This window comes from Coffea arabica, chromosome 3c (assembly GCF_036785885.1).
Source record: "Coffea arabica cultivar ET-39 chromosome 3c, Coffea Arabica ET-39 HiFi, whole genome shotgun sequence".
NCBI lineage: Eukaryota > Viridiplantae > Streptophyta > Magnoliopsida > Gentianales > Rubiaceae > Coffea > Coffea arabica.
The window spans coordinates 5,119,100-5,134,181 of record NC_092314.1 but is presented as its reverse complement, the minus strand read 5'-3'; the positions used below and the strand labels follow the sequence as shown (position 1 = coordinate 5,134,181).

Sequence of the window (15,082 nt, the reverse complement as noted above, 5' to 3'; positions counted from 1 at the left end):
CTTGATTTGGTTAAACTTTGAAGGAACATATTACCTACTTAGGCATGTGAATATCTGGTTACAACTGAACAATTACCTAACTTAGAAGGCAAAAGAAAGGTCTTTTGTGGTTAGCTTATTTGGTAGAAAGTCTAGATTTCTTTCTCCTTTTTTTTATGTATTAGTTTGCTAATTTGCTTTTAACTCATTATATTAACTTAAACATATCTTGTAGGTAATAAAATTCATACAAATTTCAGAATGTAGCTCACTTTTGTTTTCATTTGAGTTTGATCTATTGGAAACCAACTGGTTTTGGTTCTTTTTAGTTTTCAACTCGAAAAACAAAAATCCAAGAAGTCTGACATAACTTTTGAGTCTAATTGATTACATCTATGATTATAATCTTCAGCCAACTACACAAGGATATAATGCAAGAAATTTCCCAAAAACATTTAAGTAGAAGTTGACAACTCAGGGCCACCAACATATTATACTTTTATAGTATTAAGGACACAGTCGTCTAACCTGCATTATCTAGAAGCACTTTGATTTTATTGAAAGCATCGTGTTTTTTTTGACTTTTGAGCCAATTTTTGGGCATGGATGCTTTTTATTTGCTGATTCCAAGTGGGCAAGCACATAATTAACAAACACTACACACTTAATCCTAAGATTTCTTGATACCTCCATGTCCTTCCCTCCCGCAATTGTTAGACTCATGATTCGATGACTAGTAAATGTGACAGCGAAATAACCCTTCCAAACCAATTAGAGTACCATTCCAACTTAAGGGCTCGTTCTATTTTGGTCAACAATTCGGCAATTGCATAAATTCTTTTCATTCATCTTTTTGCATTCATGAATCGTGGTTGATATGACACTACTACTATGATTTGACTTCCTCAAAATGAATTGCCATTGGATCATTTGATTGAAAGAACAAAAGACTCCACTAACTAAGTGGAATCTGAAACGATTCTCTAATTTTGACATGTACCCGTGTTCTTTTATTTTTTTGTTCCTTTTTTTAAGATAAAGATGGCACTTGTATTCCTAATTAGTTAGAGATTTCGGATTCGAACTCTCCCGCTTACAATAAAAAAAAAAAAACTATGATAGTACAGGCTTCCACTCTTAAGAACAAAGGTATAAACATGTGTGTTTTACATAAAACAGATGGGTTCATCCTTGCATAATTAATTACATTGAATTAACTAAAATAGACTACAAAAACAGACAAATGGAGAATATTTGGTGTGGGTAATCATTTCTTTTTGTTTTGTATTGAGTTTGCATGACACTCTTTCTTTCATACTTTGCCATTGCCATTCATGATTGACCTCTACCATTCCATAGATGAAGGGTTTTAGCTCTCCATATAGAAAGCTATTCCAACTCACAAAAAAGTGATTGCATGAATTCTATTACTAGCAAATTTGTTGCTTACATTGCAAATGACAAGGCAAAAACGATATATATCTCAATAAATGGTGGTCAATTATCCCTTATCTAATCCTTGATGTCAAGTAATAGTGAACTTTTGTACGTGGAAAAGGAAAACTGACGAAATACATCTCCTTGAGGCTGATTTTTTTTTTCTTTTCACAGATAATACTCCTTGATAGAGTACATAAATGAAAGGTGGACAAAAAAAAGAAAAAACAAGTCCACTCTCAACTTGTACCGGGCATCCTTGCCAACTAGGCTTATCTTGTGGTTCTGGTTTTGTGGAGACAATGATGAGAAACAGAGCAATAATCTTATGTTTTTCGGTTGACCTTACTTCTCCTGGCCCTTCGTTTATTTTGAGTTTGTTTAAGAAAATCTGTTTTTTTTTTTTTTTTGCATTATAAATATTTTTTAATTATATTTTCATCTCATATTATACATCATATAACCGTTCTTTTGGATTTTGCTCCTGTTGCCTATTGTAGCAAACAAATTTATCCTAGGATAAGTTCAGGCTGACGTCGTTCTGGGCTACCAAGAATCTTGAAATTTTCATGCCATGCAGATATTGACCAAGTAGTTTTCTATTTTTCTTCTCATTTTTTTCCCTCCTTCGGGTGCACCTGCTTCAGTTGCTTCTGTGCTCAAGTAAACACATGCACCAGATTGTCTTAGACCAAATAATAATGACCATCAGGAACGTATTACTCTGATAAGATCATATATTTATTGTAAATTTTGTACGAAATTATTCTTGAATGTCCCAAAATTGGTTGAGATAAGGTTAACAAGATACTCGTGAATGAATATAGGATGGAAACAGTCACAATCTCAATACAGTCAGAAGTGAATACTTGACCAATTGGCTAACCTATGAGACAGTTCCAAATGAAATTAACTAACCAATCATAAAACAGGTGTGACTAAAAGTTCATTTTGCTTCATCTTTCCCTCTTTTTATAGATGTTCTCATTTAGTTCAAGGCATTGCTCATAAGATCTCAATTTAGATTACATTAATGTTGTTGGCCCCATTGCCCCACCAAGATGGACCCTTTTTGTGTGTCCTATTCCTTTCACACGGTTGCATCAATGTATGTAGCACCGTTTTAAAATCTTCCAAGTTTCAACACTAACAAAAGTAAAGGCACAAAATCCCCACTGAAAAAACAAACATTTTCTTTCAATTTTAGTCCTTTATCAGGGTTCGGGAAATCTATTGAACAATCCTGATCAATATCTATATTTTTGAAAGAAAAAAGAAACCCAGAAATTCTTCTTAATCATAGTAGTAAATCCGGGCAATCTTTTGAGCTGGAAAAAGAATGTCTTCCAATTTTATATGATCTCTTTTTTGGGGTTTGCAAGAACCTTCCTTCATGTTTCTGAATCTGATTGCTTGAATCTTTCATGAGCTGAAAATTCATTCCTTTATTAGTTAGAAATGTGCATTGACTTTATCGGGTCATGCCGATTGTATTGAATTTTCGTAGTTTAGTTGTCAAGATTGCATCTTTATGGTTTAGGATGATAATTTATTGATATTGATGATTCGGTTGAGATGGGTTTTCTTGATTAAAGATTAAAAATCAAGTGTTCTTCTTGTTTGTTGTGGTTTTGGATTGGTGGGTTGCGTTGTAAATACTAGGATAGTGAAGTTCATAGCAATGGATAAGAATGGTAAGAGTGATAAAAAGGAGAGTTTAAATGGTGTAGATTCTCAGAATCTTGCACTGAATGGAGGAAAAGATGAGCACGAGGAATCACAGCTGTTGTTGCCTCCAAATAATGAAGGTGGATTGTCTAAGAAGTCAGGGAAGCCCAGGAGGAAAGTTCAGTGGAATGATAAAAATGGAAATAAGCTTGCAGAAGTTCTGGAATTTCAACCAAGGTAATATTACTTGTTTTCGATTTTTTTGTGTTAGAGATGCTCAAATTGTGGTCAAAGTCTGGAATTTGTAGTTTCAGTTGCATTAAAGGATTCAGGTGAAGTGGATAATTGATTTTCTAACTGTGAGCTTTGGTTTGATTATCTATCTTATTAGTTGGTTTCTGCTTGATACATTGATACTGAATTTTATCATAATTTAGTTAGTCGCGTTTAGAGGATCCATGTCATTGAGATTTTGATGGGTGATCTATTAAGTGATTGCTTTAGGAAGATCTATGAGGTAACACATTTAGGATCATAACTGGATATTGGATTGTTAAATTGCAAATTACAGTGGGATGAACTGAGATGTGTGTTGCAGAATGGTGTCAGTTATATATGCCGAGGAGATCCTGATAGATTGGTTTAATATGTGCCATATAAATCGTGTTACATTTCCAACTCTGGTGATGGTTGATTCCTGGTTATGAGCTCTGTGTTGATGCTTGAAATTCTGTTTGGAGATAAGTGACTAAATAGGGCGAATCTTGCTAACTTTTTTGGACCGGTCCCAATACCAAGCTTGATTTTTTTCTTTTGCAGTGAAATCTCAAGATCTGGTTTACTCTACAATGTGTTTCCTGTGCTTCTTTCGTTGACATAGGCCCTGAGAATTCCTTCCCTAACAAAACAACCAACTCTCTGCTTCATGGAAAACAAAAACGACTAGGATCAGGAAATTATTCATTGGAGCTATATTCTTAAATATCAAATTTATCCTTGTAATGGTTTATCTGTATTGGGAACATAAAGCTGGTAGCCTTCGTCAGATATGATGGGCATTAGGAGGTTGATGTCATTCTGACTGGATGTTTTCTGCAAAAGTAGTGATATATTTGGAGCACCATTGTCTGGTGGAGACAAAACCGGACACCAATGCTCTCTAAATCTGGTAGAGACAAAAACTGTGAGATGCTAAAATATGACATACGTAGTGAGTGAATGTCCATGACTCTCAATGTCAATTTAGTTGATTGAATTACATTCAAGTGATTGCAGCCATCTTCTTGCCTCCTATATCGTGCTTTCAAATGCCAATACTTGCCTTATTTAGGTGATCTAGTTGCATTCTATAGGATCTAAATTGTAAGAGTTGACTTGCCATTAGATGAGTTGATGCATCTGCATATTGTCATTCAGATTGTCAGTGTATTGTGGAGACACACTGGTTGTTTAGCATTGGCATTTGAAAATCAAGTATGATCTTGTCATCATTCCAACAGTACTATCTTCTGAATAGGCATGCCGTAATTGTCTCATTTTGTTTTGCATTCTTTATCAATATATTGTCCCTTCCTCTAAGAATCTTAGATTGACATTATGCTTGCAAGATCAAGGAATATGTCCTCCATTGTACTGTATCTATAATACTTCTACAGGAGATTGCTGTTATATCTTAATTCCTTGGTCCTTGGGATCCTTTTCTTCTTCTTTAACTGGCTTTCAGATTTTACTTTTCCAAGTTGGATTATGAGAGAATGAAAGGAAAGGGGAATCTGGAAAATTTTTGGACAAGCAGGGGATTTTGGGAGGGATGCTTAGCCTTGAAGATTTAAGTTTCACAAGTAAATGTGCTGTAGAATTGTTTTATTTAGCCAATCTAGTTCGGGGACCTTGCCTGGAATTAACTTTTTCCTGGGACATGAATGTGACGGCTGCTGCTAAGAAATTTCTTTTGGCATGACTGCGGATGCCCATCAGCACTAACTTTTGGTGTAGGAGGATAGCTTTCCAGGCACCAAGTTGCTTTATAGGAATCTTCAGTGTTATGGGTTCTGGCATCCACGGTTCTGGCACAAGTTACGTCACATATTTTGCACTAAAATTTGTTGGTTGCCATGTTTTCAATGCCTTACAGCAGGATATGCACTTAATCATGAGCCCATTGAACATCTAGGCTACCTTTATGTCTTGACATAAACAAGTGTAACGAATCATTGCTTTATTTAGTGCATAATAAACTTTGGCACTCTACCCTTACTGAAAATAGCAACTGGAATACACGTGTGTAACCTTGATTTCACCCAAAAAAAGTTTGCGCCTCTTTCCATATTCGAGATAGATTTACCGTACTGAGGAATGCATGTTGGCATTTGACAATTCCCTGTGAATTGGTTTCCAGACTTGTTCAACGGACGGTGGCTATATTACTCAATAAACTGAAGTTGTTCTGATGTAATTTCTTGTTTTTCTTACAGTGATGTGAGTGAGTCTGATGATGATGAGTCAGATACCTGCTTCTGTAGGATAATGTAGGTATCTTCGTGAGATTTTGCTGGACAATCGTGGATTGCGCCCGACTCAGATTGTGAAATTTGGGTAGAGTGCTGACAATTCAATTCACATGGAGCCGAGTGTGAAATGATTTCAACATCATTGAAGCTTCAGACTTCTGGATTTCATGAAAATGATGGTCTTTACCATGTAGCAAATTGGTTTCACCTGCTGGAGGTGTGCAGCAACTAGCAATATTAGTCTGTTAGATAGAGAGTAGATTAAGAAGTTCATGATTTGGCTTCCGTATGACCTATAGTAGCCTTATCACCCCATCCCGGTGTCCTGGTCATCTGCCGGTGATTACAAGCTTCCAGTGTAATTGACTTGATAGATTGCAGACGAAAACAGAAAAAAGAAAAAATAGTAGAGACCAGAATTTGTTCTCTGGTGGATTCTCATACTAGTGATATTTGTTTGATAATGCAGCAATAATTGCTCTACTTTTTTGTCAATTTCTTTCTTCTATTTCCTAAATAAAGAATTCCTTGTGCAACTGCTGATTATTGTCTATAACTTCCGAACCCGGCTGATTAGATCTTCCTCGAGTACAATTCGAGATTGGGAACTGGTTAACATTAAAGATGAACGATGCTTCCCAGATTTTCTTGGCAAAGATAAACCAAATGGAGTTTCTGTCTAATGCTACACAATCAAGATAAATTTGATCCATGTACATCAGAGTTCCTTCTTTAGGTATTGTTTACTTCATTTGCATTGAAAAAAAAGAATACAATGTATTACAGATTCACAACAATTTCCCATTATCACTAAAGATATAAAAGCAATCAAGCTGAAAAGAACAAGATAAAGACAAATGTAACAAGACGCCCTTGCCTTGTCTTATTCAGAAATCCACTCAACACCTGGGCAGGGTGGAGCTTTCCAAGAAAATGCAATGTCTGTTCTATTATGAGAGAAAATGCAATGTCTGTTCTATTCTGCACAAATCCAGAAACAGTTTTGAGAATGTATGGTATTTTGGTGGTGAAGCCGACAACTTTTCCTTGGTGCTTAGAGTAGTTCTATCTCATCTGCGGAACGAGTCTGATGCATCCACCTTGATCTTTTTTGATGGGCGTTTGCTATTGCAGCATTGCTGTCCTTACCATTGAAAGAAACCAACCAGTTTGAAAGGCTAGCATCAACTGCAATTTCATGACTCTGAGGCTTGAATTGATTCAAATCCACTGATGAGTTCGAAGCTAAAGGTTCGGAGCTCTTCTTCGTACATAAGGGCATATGCTGCTTTTGCTCTAACACTATGTTTTCCTTCTGATGCTTCAATTGCTGTCTAGTTTTAGCTTTAACCTCTTTCCATTGAGTGAGATTTTCAACTGGAGCAAGCACAGAAAAGACATTGTGACTCCTGTTTCGAGCATTTTGGTTTAATTCAGTCTTGTTATGTTCTTGATGCTGCAAAACTTGAGGCTGCAAAAGATTGCTTCCTTTTTCTGCCAATTGATCGGTTGTAACTTTTCCCTCTTCTTCCACTGATGCCTGGCATAGTTTTTGACTTCTGAAATCATAGCTTTCACCAATAGCATCTTCATCAAAGTCAAGTTCATCCTCATCATCTAGATCGCTATCCTCTACTTCCATCTCATCCTCTTCATCATAGCTATCTCTGCAATTTTGATATCTATAATTCGAAGGGAATGATCCAATCTTTGATGCCATCAAATTGTCTTCATAATTGAAATATTTCATGCTTGCTCCAGCTGTTTCTTCTTGATTATATTCCCACATTGTCTTCTCCTCACCCTCAGAAAGATTGCAATTACTAAGCTCATCGTTAGGAAGGGGCTCATAAGTCTTGACATTCAAATTGAAGCTCACTTTTTTCTTTATTTTCGCGGTCGACGATTCTTTAGGCTTATCTCTGCAACCAAAAGCAGAACACAAGCATGAAAAGCAATCCTTCATTCCCACGATTAGATGTACACCTAAAACCGAATACAACTCTTTTAACTCACCTAAGCTCTGTTGCTGAGGCCTTCTGCATCTCATCACATTCAAGTTTGACCGTAACATCACAGTCCAGAGGTACATACCTTCCATAACTCTTTAACAAAACAAGGCAATTTCCCACAGTAAATTCAAGATATTGAATTGATGCAAGTTTTGTGTATCCTCAAAAGCAAAGAATTCTCTTACCAAAATAAAAGAAACAGAAAAGATAAAAGTCGAGATTTGTCTTACTTGGTGTCCAGATGCATTTTTGCTCCTACCCTTTGACCTTCTCCTTTTCTTGGTGAACCCAAAACAAGCAAGAAAGCACCCCATTGAAGAAATATGCTAGATTTCCACGCTTCCCTGCAAATCAGGCAGGAAGAAGAAGAAGAATGTGGCTTGTCTGTCCTGAGGGATTTTATAAGCACACACACACGGTATTATTAATAAATTATCAGACCAATGAGGGCAACATTTCAAAGAGTTGCCTCCAATGGCATTTTGAAAATAGGAACGTTGAGAAAAGGAGCAAGTAATAATGAGTACAGAGGTGGGTAGACGAGCTCAGTAAAAGGCCAAATATATAGACTAAGACAAAAACCAGCTTTGTCTTTGTAACCCAACAACACCTGTACCATGGTGGCTCCACTCCTCCCTGGCATTGCAGCATTTCTTTCGGGTTTTGTACACTTTTTATTAATACCCATTCTGGGATCTAGAGCTCAACGGTTGCAAGCTCGCTAGCATTCAATAATCAACCATTTATGGGGCATGAAAAGAAGGAAATATGGCCAACCTTTCTGTCAAATTTAAGGGAAATATGGCCAACCTTTTTCATCCCCATTGTTTGGGGATTGGACCAATTGTGGTCTCTATTATTTAAAAAAAAAAAAAAAAAGGGACATATTTCATCCCTTAAGTTTTGGTTCTTGACCAATTAATGAGAATTGATTTTTCATCACTCAATTTGGCAGAAATTGATGATTGACAATTAAAACTTGAACAGAGTAAAATGTGTGAAGCTAGGGTGCATACAATTAGTAAAAAGACTTGGGAGGTACAAAATTTTATCGAACTTGATCCATTTCACAAGTTTCCTGTGATTCTTTTCCAATCATTCACCACTTTTACCCATATTATTTTCAAATTTTGAAGAATTTTATCTGATTAAGTTTGAGGGTTTCATAAATTTTGTTTCCCTGAGTCCTTTTTGTTTTGTTTTTTATTAATGATGCATATTTCTCACTTATTTCATTCCGTCCAAATTAGGTTTTTTAAACTTCAATTTTAGTCCGAATTGGACGATTAAACATCAATTGTCCTAAATTCATTAAAAAAAATTAAGACCTGAGAGATGAAATGTGTTTTCGATGAAATGTAACAGGGACCAAATTGGTCCAACTGCCAAACAATTGGGGATGAAAAGTGTATTTTTTTAAAAAAAATTTAATCAAATTGATCATTAATCCTTGTCACATGAACTCATGCATGACTAGTTCCTATGACCATCAAGTCTGAGTTTCTGGTTTGTGGACCATGACATATTAGCTATTATTCCACACAAATCACACTCATTCAAACCTAAAAGTAAGACTGCTCAAGAAAAAACAAAATCATAGTACCCACAAGATAAGAAGAAGGGAACTTTATTGTCCTTAGATTAAAGTACATTATGCAGTCTTTATTTGTTTTCCAAGATTCATCTTGCACAACTATTTGTACCACAAGAAAGTGGCAACAATAATACAAACATATAGGAGATTTAAACCACTGAAAAGTGGTCATTAGTCAACAAACTCATCTACTCTAATAGGAGTGTATGTTTGTAGTTTGTTTTAGGACTAATCATTCACTTCTTGATATAAAACAAAACATTAGCTAGTAGTAGTCTCCTGTCATTTGTTCATGTAGCCTGTACTACACAAGAGTCAATTCTTTCTTCCACATCCATCAGAACTATAAGATACAATCAACTAAAGCAAAACTGCTTGAGGTGAAAATGAAGAAGCCAAACTCGCAAGTCGAAGAATTGGGGATTGTGGTTTTTCGCAGAAAAATTTTTACATTTTTTGTGAACATATTTTTTAATTATCTTTTTACTATATATACATCAAGTCGTTACAGTACTTATTTTTTATAAAAATTTCTAAAAATAACAATCCAAACAGGACCGAAACACACGCATCTTGTGCATTTAGTAAGTTTTTTATTTTAATATGTCAAAATATACAATAAAGCAATTCAACAATAGATTGCTCAAATAATAATAATAATAATAAGTCCCCAAGTTGTGGAGTAAATTTTATATCATGTGACCATGCTTTTCCAAGAGGGATTTTGGTTTCGCTAGATAAGGAAGAGATGGCTTCTTCCCTAATCAAAAGAGTAATCCAATTACCATTACTAGTAATCTATTACACAAAGGAAACAAGTTATGGTAATTATAATATAGTAATTGTGCCTCCATATTACTTTTGAAATTTTGGGGTGTTGAAACCATGCTAAAAGCTTAAGATATTGGTAACAAAAGTGGCAAAAATATCAGTAAGATATGTTGACTGCAAATAGTTACAATTAGACTTATAAAGTTATACAAACTGCAGTATTAGATTCTTGTTTAATAAGTTGCTAACAATTTCTTCCTTTTACAAAAAGTAAATTTAATTTATATAAATTCTTGTTCTACAATATATAATTTCTCTCATAAATTATTGTCTTTTTTTTAGTTTTTTTTTATGGTAGTAATAAAGAAATAAAATAACCATCATGTTTAGGACAAAGAATCGTATGTAGTTCCAAAAATATCTCTTGTAAAGCTACAAAACCTTGACCCTCCTCCCCCTATCTCCAGAGCTCAAATCTCCACCGTTCATCCCAACAAATCTCCACCCTCCATTTCTTATACCCACTCTTGCCCTCTCCTCACTTCTCTTTCTTTCTCCCCTTCTCTGAAATCCAGCAGCCGTCTTTGCTCTTTTCCCCCCTCTACCCCCTTCTTCCCAGCTCGATTAAGATTACTTCTTTTTTTCTTTTAAATTTCAAAGCCCACCAAAATTTCAGTCTTTATTTTTACTGGGTTAAGAAAAAGCAACAATTTTGGTGATGGATTCAGATCAGGGGAAGCTATTTATAGGAGGGATTTCATGGGAAACATCAGAGGACAAATTGAAGGACTATTTTGGCAAATACGGTGACGTATTGCAGACCGTAGTGATGAGGGATAAAGTTTCTGGCAAGCCCAGAGGATTTGGGTTTGTGGTTTTTGCAGATCCCAATATTCTTGATGGGGTTCTTCAAGATAGGCATGTCATTGATGGCCGCACTGTAAGATAATATTAGCCCCTTGTTTTCTCTTTTTTTTTTTTTCCATTTAAAATTTTTCGGTTTTGCTTTTAACTATTACTGTCTTTGTATGTGTGTGTGTGTGTTTTTTTCCCCTTTTTTTTCCCTGAGATTTGTTTTAGTTTGATTTTTGAGTGTTTTCTTTGTTTTGGGATGTAGGTTTTTCGTATCTTAATTCAATCTTTGATGGGTCGTAATGCGTTTTAGTAAGTTTGGCATAGTTGTTTTGTTTTGTGCATATGCCTGCAGTTTTATTCCTCTTCTGGGCATTGGTTTTAGCTAGGTGAAGTTGTTGTATTATACGTTGGATGATTTAAGTTCCTTTTATTTGTTATTTGAATTCAGAAAAGGCTAAAATTTCAGCTGTAGTTGTGCTGAATTTTTTTCATTATGATCCCTGGAAATTTTCCTGTAGATTGCTAGTATTTTAGGAGTTGATTGCTTAGTATACACTGGTGGCGTTAAGTTGATTCTTTATTTGTTTTTAGCTAGAAAAAAAAGCTTTTTGCCTTTGCTAGTGTAAATTGGGGTTTTGCATTTGTTGTACTTGTAGTTTTCTATTTAGGGTTGAGCGGACATGGTTTATTTTAAATATTGTACATATGGTGGTTGTGGATGTGTGTTTGAATGAATACTGGTTAGATTTCAAGTGTAGGATATGGTTTTGGCTTTTTGAAATCTACCTTCATGTTTTTTATTGCGTGCATTTTTTGTTATTCTGATGATTTAATTTTTCAGTGTTGTGCTCTTTCATATGACGTGTGAAGTCAAGCCCAATCTAGCCCATGTGTCATGATTTTGTTTTTTTTTTTGGGCTTGATGGGCTGTTATTTTGGTTGGTTGGCACTAGTACAAAGCTTATATTTGGTCCATTAACTTGGGCTTTTTACCAATGAAAGTGCACCATTTTTGAAGTTATTGTGGTTTTTGATAGGTCATTGCATGTGTATGTACTTGTGTGGCTTATCTGTGATGATATCTGCAATGACCATTAGGCTACTAGCTTGGGAGTTCAAACCTGGATTTTGCCATTGAGCTATGAAAGGAGAATTTGTTCTCAGTCCGTTCCTCGAGAGCATTGAACTTAGCAGCAGAGATTAATGTTTTATGTTCTTGGGTATAATTAGCATGTGTGTGAATATGTATTTGCCTGTGTGCTGCTATAGCAATATCAGTGTCTCTAATAGCTTTATGTGCTAGTTATGTCTATTACTGTCTTGCGTAACCCTGAGTTCGAAATATCCAGGTTGAGGCTAAGAGAGCTTTATCAAGAGAGGAACAACAGATCTCTAAAGTTGGAAACGCTAATACTGGGAGGAGCTTTGGTGGTGGTGGTGGTGGAAATACTAGGACAAAGAAGATATTTGTTGGAGGATTACCTCCAACTTTAACTGATGAGGCTTTTCGTCAGTATTTTGAATCTTATGGTGATGTTACTGATGTGGTAATCATGTTTGACCAGCAGACGAACCGACCCCGTGGATTTGGATTTATTTCTTTTGACTCTGAGGAAGCTGTTGATAGGGTCTTACACAAGACATTTCATGATTTAAATGGTAAGCAAGTGGAAGTGAAGCGCGCTCTTCCAAAGGATGCTAATCCTGGTGGGAGTGGCCGTGCCATGGGTGGCGGTGGTGGAGGTTACCAGGGATATGGTGCATCTGGTGGTAATTCAAATTCATATGAGAGTCGAATGGATTCCAACAGGTACATGCAATCTCAAAACACAGGAGGGGGATATCCACCTTACGGATCTTCTGGATATAATACTACTGGTTATGGATATGGTCCTACCAATAATGGTATGGGTTATGGAGGCTATGGAAATTTTGGAGGTGCTAATCCTGGATATGGTGGCCCTGCTGCTGCTGCTGCTTATGGAAACCCAAATGTGCCTAATGCTGGTTATGGAAGTGGTCCACCAGGTGCACCAAGGAACACGTGGAACTCTCAGGGATCCTCTGGATATGGAAATGTAGGCTATGGAAATGCTCCCTGGGGTGCTTCTAACACTAGTGGTGGTGGCCTAGGTGGTGCTGGAGCTGCTGCTGGACATTCTCCCAGTGGAGCTGCAGGATATGGAAATCAAGGTTACGGTTATGGAGGATATGGTACAAATGATGGGGCTTATGGTAACCCGGCTACTTATGGTGGTGGCGGGCGTGCAGGGGGTACTCCAAATAGTAATTCCTCAGCTGGAAATGGTGCTGGAGATCTACAAGCTGGTGCTGGGGGTTATATGGGAGGTGGCTATGGTGATACATCTGGGAATGCAGGGTATGGAAATGCAGGATGGAGGTCGGACCCCTCACAAGCTGCTGGCAATTATGGAGGCCAAGCTGGGTATGGTGGAGGCTATGGTGGTGCACCAACTCGGCAAGCTCAGCAGCAGTAACTGTAACCCTTGATGGAGACTTAAACTGCGTCATATACTGGAATCTATACACTCAATGCTTTCAGATTGGTGCAGGTTGGCTGGCTGTTGCAAGATTTTACCAATCAACCTAGGACTGGTTGGATTGCTTGTATCTGAGTAGCTTGCTGTTACCTATTTTGCTAGTTTATAATAAGTAGTATTTGCGAGGAGTAGAGTTACATCTTCTTTATTATCTGCTCTCAAATGTAGTTTTAATTTTGGTGTGCTTATAGCTATGGTCACTAGCTGATCTGGAGTTTTTGTCTATTTGTAGTGTTTAACATATAGTAGCTTTGTTTAAGTTTGTGTTAATTGCGGTGAGTATTATGGTAATGGTTATTTAGTTAAATTTTAATTTTGTCCTTTATCTGGATATAGATGAGCCAGAAATTTATGTCATTGCCATCCGTGATGGTAGTAGTTTCTCATTACTTACCTCTTCTACGTTGTTTGGTGACCAGAGTTCTTTGGTATGATGCAATAGGAACAATGAGATTAGTTAAGCTTCTTTAGACTGCAGCTGTAGCCGGTTTGGGTAGATCAATTCCTAATGGATAGCGATAATCTTAGCGGTAGCTTGATTTTGAGAATGGCATAATCATTTCCTCCTGTATTTGCCCTTGTGTTGTACAGGAGGAGAGGCTCAAGTCATAAACTGGGTGAATTGAAGTTCCTTCACAGGGGCTAATCACAACTTTTTGCTGAGTGTTTGGTGTGGGATGTTACAGGAAAATGAAGTTTGGCTGGGTTGATTTGGTGCTTTACCCAGAAATTGTCATGTTGAAGCAGGCCATGCTGCTGTTAAAGAATTTGGATGTCTCAATCTTCATACAATTTGAGATGGGTGGAAGATTCATTACCCGACAACTTGTGGTATGTTGTCTAATGCAGATGGAGAAATCATCACCACTTAATATACTGGTGACATAGTAGTTGTAGGCTCTATGGCATTATCATGGCTAGCAGAAGTTGAATGATTAGTTACAATAGCAACAATTTTGGTCTGCTGTCTAAGAAAAGTTTTTATGGTAATAAATGATTGAATATTCTGGATTTATATAGGTGATTTGACTCTCATTAATCTTGATAAAAGCCTGGAGCTTGGCAACTTGACTGTTTGATTTTGATCTTGCTAGATATTAATCACCAGTGTTTTGTTTCAAACATCAAAACATGATGCATGGACGTTGCATTGAGACATCGTATTAGTTGTAGAGGCTACTTCGGTTGTAAGCTCTGATGTATTTTGGCTGTATGCTGCTAGTGAACTGTCTTCCTCTTTTATCATTTGATCACATGGTCTAAAAATCTGTTGCTCTTTTGACTTGGAGGGATATGGTTAGGAATGTTTTTGGGTGAAGTATTGGACCATATTGGAGAGCAGAAATGTAATGGTATGTTGTCGGCTATGCTACAGGATTGATGCAGGAGGCCGCTATGTGTTCAATCTTGGCCTTCTATCTGGCATGTGATAAAGGAAACATACTGTGCCTTTGTTGCATTGCAGGATGCCTGCTAGGATAGGGTTTAACCCTCGAGTCACAGTCAAGCAATAGTTGCCGGTGCATCATGGTGGGAAGGGATTTTAGTGGTATTGGACTCGCAGAAGCCTGAGAAGTTAAACTGGATTGTGTTTGTATTCAATGGCATTGCTTTTGAGTTCTATTCAAATTGGTTTCTAACTATATTTATCGTGGTTAAGGTTTCCAATCTACGATAAGAGCTCAATCTACGATA

The 15,082-nt window shown here is 36.7% G+C and overlaps 3 protein-coding genes across 5 annotated transcripts; 2 read left to right on the top strand and 1 right to left on the bottom strand.

The window, feature by feature from the left end:
- Positions 1 to 2,409: 2,409 nt before the first annotated feature.
- Positions 2,410 to 6,130, top strand: LOC113734324 (uncharacterized). Its single transcript, XM_027260827.2, has 2 exons — positions 2,410 to 3,321; positions 5,559 to 6,130. The coding sequence occupies exons 1-2, from the start codon at positions 3,098 to 3,100 to the stop codon at positions 5,614 to 5,616; spliced, it is 282 nt and encodes a 93-aa protein (XP_027116628.2). The 5' UTR covers positions 2,410 to 3,097; the 3' UTR covers positions 5,617 to 6,130.
- A 167-nt stretch (positions 6,131 to 6,297) lies between these two features.
- On the bottom strand, positions 6,298 to 8,122 carry LOC113734886 (uncharacterized). The gene is made up of 3 exons (XM_027261645.2): positions 7,837 to 8,122; positions 7,611 to 7,699; positions 6,298 to 7,516 (listed from the first exon to the last, which is right to left on the bottom strand). Exons 1-3 carry the CDS (start codon positions 7,918 to 7,920, stop codon positions 6,649 to 6,651), a joined length of 1,041 nt encoding a protein of 346 aa, XP_027117446.1. The 5' UTR covers positions 7,921 to 8,122; the 3' UTR covers positions 6,298 to 6,648.
- Positions 8,123 to 10,410: 2,288 nt separating this feature from the next.
- LOC113734322 (heterogeneous nuclear ribonucleoprotein 1-like) lies at positions 10,411 to 14,402 on the top strand. 3 transcript variants are annotated; one of them, XR_003459265.2, is made up of 3 exons: positions 10,411 to 10,911; positions 12,176 to 13,399; positions 13,979 to 14,402. XR_003459265.2 is itself a non-coding variant. In XM_027260824.2 (2 exons), the coding sequence occupies exons 1-2, from the start codon at positions 10,690 to 10,692 to the stop codon at positions 13,322 to 13,324; spliced, it is 1,371 nt and encodes a 456-aa protein (XP_027116625.1). In that variant the 5' UTR covers positions 10,411 to 10,689; the 3' UTR covers positions 13,325 to 13,694. The 3 variants fall into 3 exon arrangements, 1 of the variants encoding a protein (XP_027116625.1); XR_003459266.2 differs by having other exon boundaries at positions 12,176 to 13,442; XM_027260824.2 differs by lacking the exon at positions 13,979 to 14,402 and having other exon boundaries at positions 12,176 to 13,694.
- The last annotated feature ends 680 nt before the right edge of the window (positions 14,403 to 15,082 follow it).

Excerpts from the sequence above, each read along its gene's own strand:
- LOC113734324 (XM_027260827.2), top strand. The coding sequence starts at position 3,098 with ATGGATAAGAATGGTAAGAGTGATAAAAAGGAGAGTTTAAATGGTGTA. Across the intron at positions 3,322-5,558 it reads GTTCTGGAATTTCAACCAAG|TGATGTGAGTGAGTCTGATG; the intron begins GTAATATTACTT and ends TTTTTCTTACAG.
- LOC113734886 (XM_027261645.2), bottom strand. The coding sequence starts at position 7,920 with ATGGGGTGCTTTCTTGCTTGTTTTGGGTTCACCAAGAAAAGGAGAAGG. Across the intron at positions 7,700-7,836 it reads AAAATGCATCTGGACACCAA|AGTTATGGAAGGTATGTACC; the intron begins GTAAGACAAATC and ends GTTTTGTTAAAG. Across the intron at positions 7,517-7,610 it reads GCCTCAGCAACAGAGCTTAG|AGATAAGCCTAAAGAATCGT; the intron begins GTGAGTTAAAAG and ends TTTTGGTTGCAG.
- LOC113734322 (XM_027260824.2), top strand. The coding sequence starts at position 10,690 with ATGGATTCAGATCAGGGGAAGCTATTTATAGGAGGGATTTCATGGGAA. Across the intron at positions 10,912-12,175 it reads ATGTCATTGATGGCCGCACT|GTTGAGGCTAAGAGAGCTTT; the intron begins GTAAGATAATAT and ends CGAAATATCCAG.